Raw genomic sequence first — 4,156 nt, 5'->3', positions numbered from 1 at the left:
AAGATTTGAAGCCATCATTGGAACTAGCTAACATCTGTGTTCATGAGTCTACAGTAGGTAAAACATTGAACAAACAAGGTGTCTATGACAGGACATCACGAAGGAAGCTGCTGCTTACTAAAAAAAACATTGCTGACCGCCTGAAGTTTGCCAAAGAGCACATTGACACTCCACAGCAGTATTGGCAAAATGAAACTGAAACTATATTGAACGTTTACATTACCTCTGTTGTGAAAAGGTCACTGCATATTATCATTAAAACATGATCCCAACTGTTCAGTATGGTGGAGGAAACATCATGATTTGCTGCATCAGGGCCTGGCCAGCTTGCATTGATTAGGGGGGGAAGATGGACTGTAACAAAAAAAACCTTCAGAATAATGTGAGAATGTCTGGATGTCAGCTAAACTCTGTAGAAGTTGGGTGATGCTACAGGACGATGACACACAACAGAATGGCTTCACAAAAACAAAATCTGGCTTTTGGAGTGGCCAAGTCGGAGCCCAGACCTCAACCCAATAGAGATGCTATGTAACGACTTTAAGAAAGCCACACACGGGTCCAAAGAATATGACAGAGCTAAAGCAGCTCTGCAGGAAGAACAGACTAAAACTCCTTCTGAACAATGTTCAGGTCTGATCTTCAACCAGTAATTAAAGGGTTCACATACTTTTTCCATTAGCACTATGATGTTATTAGGTTTGTTCTTAATAAAGACATGAAAGATTAGATTTCTTTTGTGTTATTTTTTTTAGGCACATGATATTTGTTAATACTCTTGACTTAGATGAAGATCAGATCATATTTTATGATAAATTAATACAGAAAGCCACGGAGTTCCAAAAGGTTCACATATTCTTTTGCTACTGTACTTCCATACTGAACAATACGATCTACAATCTACCGCCAGCTATGCTTAATAATGTTTTAATAAAGTTCTACAGAAGTGTTCAAATGCTTCCATCATTACCACATGACTTTCAGTTTTAGTTATACAGTATTTAGCACTATGTCACTTGAAAGTAATCAAACATTACATGTAGAATTCTTCCTACTGTAACACGTAGGGCTGCCACTAATGATTAAATTCATTATCTCCACCTGATTATATTTCCAAGTCACTAATTAACATAATAATGAGACTATGAAACAGTGAGTAAGAACCCAAAGTAATTTCATCAGTCACAAACTATCTAAAGTCAAAAGACATTCAGTTTACTACAGAATAAGAAAAACAACATATTGTCATATTTGCATCACTGACATTATGAAGCTGCCACCATTGTTGCTGAATACATTTCTGTTCTGTCTGGCTGACTAATCGTTGTGCTAATATCACTGTAAATTCAATATTAATGGGTTTTGGACTAGCTCAGACAAAAATCTAACAACATTGTAAGCTGTGATGACCTTCTTTCACTATTTTCACAACTCAAAAGCTGTCGCATGCACAGGTAGTACAATCTGACTTCTTCTAGCTCCAGGCAAAAAATAAAAAATAAATATGAAAACTATTGTCCACACTAAAAGGGAACAGAAGTGCACCTTGCACCAATTCTAAGGGGAAGTAAAAAAAATAAAAACATGCACCGGCTGGCCACTTTATTAGGTACACCTGTACAATCTAATCAACCTGATGCAGTAACTGTGCCATGAATTCTACTTGTGCGATCTTTAAGTTGCGGGTTTTATAAACAGCAAAACAAATAATGATAAAGTCCAAATCATATCATAATTCATTCGTGCGCCAGTGGAAAGAAAGTCAACAACAGAGATGTTAGCATCCTGCCTCTCTCTCTCTCTCTCTCTCTCTCTCGTGTTATGTAACCGAAACTCCACGGAAAAAGTTGCCAGATGCAACGACATGGCTCAAACGCAAAAGGCAGCTTTGGCATCGCTTCATTAAAATGATCACCTCTGCCTTGTGGTGCCCTCGTCGCCTGTGTCAGCAGAGCAGCATTCCCAAGCTGGGAGTTTCTCTCTGCAGTCACACTATTCCTAGACGGTGCACAACAGGGTGGATATGCAAATCTAGCTCCGGTTTCAAGTTTCTATGCCACAAGAGGCAACTATGAAGATATTAGATCTGGGTCACACAGATCAATTTCTGGCCTACAACACATCAAGAGGCCTGTGCCAGGTGTTCAGGATATAACTCAGGTGTTGAGCAATGAGGCAGCCCTCCCAAGTCCTTAGTTACTCAACTCACAAGCAGCTGAACACCTGATGGAGAAAGTCAAGTAGCATCAAGTCGAACCCTAAAGAATCCCAGCTATGTATGAATGATATTTAGATCAACAACGCCGACAGCCAAAGGGAGTCTCAACCAGTTGGACGGGAGCTGAATCAACGCTCGTACACAATCAGGAAGACAATGCTGACACGACAAATCGCAGTAATTAGTCCACCACAGGTATTACGTATCAAATGGAGGTGCATGTGCAACCTGTAGGACTACATACAGCTGAGTAAAGGTGGAAAGTAACTAAGTACAATTACTCACATACTGCACTGCACAGTTAGGGGCTATTTAACAGCCCCTTGTTAATAAAGGAGAATAAAAATGGATGGAATCTAACTTACAGTCAGATATTAAACTATACAATAGTACATAGAGTGGTACATGTTTGCCTTAACAAGCTACAGAATAAAAATGCTGCATGAAGCCTCATCGAATAAAGATCCAATGAAATAAACAATGAAAAACTGACATGAGGTCATTAGGCCATGCGCTGGGAGTTTATATTTAAACATTTTGCTGCTGTTCTTGATCAATTACTCAGCTGGGGGGGGGAGGCCTTGTCTTGATCACTTTGATGAAATAAAAATCAGCATCATGAAAACGTGCACAGGTTATGGGAGGAAACATGATCACTGTCGTGTCACAGGTGGTGTAAACTACATTAATAGCGGCTGGTGAACACAGAAGGACCGTGTGTAGTCTCCAAACCAGCCAAACCTCCTGTGGCACCTGTCATTCACGGGTCTCACGGGAGGTGCCACAGGTTTTGCAGTGTTGTCTGCCAAACCCAAGTGATGACTAAGTGAGTGCTGCTACTCTGCTTGTATTGACAACATTACTCTCCATCTGCAGCCCCCTCCTCGAAGCCTGTAACCTCGGGCGACAGTGGCAGCCGGCCTCGGCCCTGATATATTGACGATCCTCAGCCACAGCCCTCCTGTCCCGCAGCCCTGAGCTCCATGTTGTCCCTGTCTGCTGGTGCAGCAGGACAACAACAGGATTTTTGGATTACCCTTGACCAACAAAACGCCTCGACTCCCGACTGCATGCTAAATGAGGAGCAGAGCGCACGCACACACACGCACACACACACACACGCACACACTTTGCTTATACAAGCCCACGACTCCCACGTCTACTAGAAACAAACAGTGTAGCCGCTGGTGGTCCACTCCCTCGGTCCTACCTCGAACCGGCCCTTGGTGATACCGTTCATGTCTGCGGCGGCTCGTCCCCGGCACTAACCGCGCACACACCAGTCGAGCCGTCTGACGAAAGCTCGTATTGTTTTTGTCGCCGTTTTATTTTTGCTCGGTCGGAGTGTAGGAGCCGAGCTGGAGCTGGAGCTGGGTCCTCACGCCCTCCCCCCAGCCGTCAGCGAGGCTCCCGTCTCCGGGTCAGTGGGGCGGTGCTGAGGGTGGTGTCGGTCCGGGGCGGCCTGCGGTGTCGCTAACAGTCGTTGTGTCGGAGACCAGCGGCTCGCAGCCCGTCTCATCGCAGGGCTACCGAAATAACAATAATAACATGGACGGTCTGTCAAGTGACTTCACTTCCGCCTCTCCCTTCATCGCTCCAGCGCCCCAGAGCTCCCAGGTTCAGCACAAACCCACGGGAAGCCGCACATTAACGCGTCCGTGCGTCTCCCGTGGCGCATCTCCCGCACTGAACGCGCGTTTCCTCCCCCCTCCTCCTCCTCCTCCTCTGTTTTCTGTTTACTTGCGGGGAAGGGGAGGGCGCATGTGACGTCACTGCTGCGGGAAAAGCACGCGTGGTCGATTTGTTTTGATTGTGGGCTGCTGCAGATTTGACGGAGAAAAGCCACGAAGGGTCCAAGTTTGACCGCAGACACCGGGGCAGTCACGCGTGTGGCGGCACCGAGACGTGACCTGACGCGAACCGGTGGCCCGATTAGGA

General features: G+C 45.3%; 1 protein-coding gene across 2 annotated transcripts in view; it reads right to left on the bottom strand.

Annotated features, from left to right (window-relative positions):
- Positions 1-3,949, bottom strand: part of fbxl2 (F-box and leucine-rich repeat protein 2) — a 14,067-nt gene extending 10,118 nt beyond the window's left edge. For both annotated transcript variants that reach the window (XM_026347844.1, XM_026347845.1), the window contains exon 1: positions 3,429-3,949. In XM_026347844.1, coding sequence (XP_026203629.1) covers positions 3,429-3,458 — 30 coding nt within the window. In that variant the 5' untranslated portion in view covers positions 3,459-3,949. The remainder of the gene's footprint in view (positions 1-3,428) is intronic.
- Between the last annotated feature and the right edge of the window lie 207 nt (positions 3,950-4,156).

Source organism: Anabas testudineus, chromosome 11, assembly GCF_900324465.2.
Source record: "Anabas testudineus chromosome 11, fAnaTes1.2, whole genome shotgun sequence".
Taxonomy (NCBI): domain Eukaryota; kingdom Metazoa; phylum Chordata; class Actinopteri; order Anabantiformes; family Anabantidae; genus Anabas; species Anabas testudineus.
This window is presented reverse-complemented; position numbering and strand designations above follow the sequence as displayed.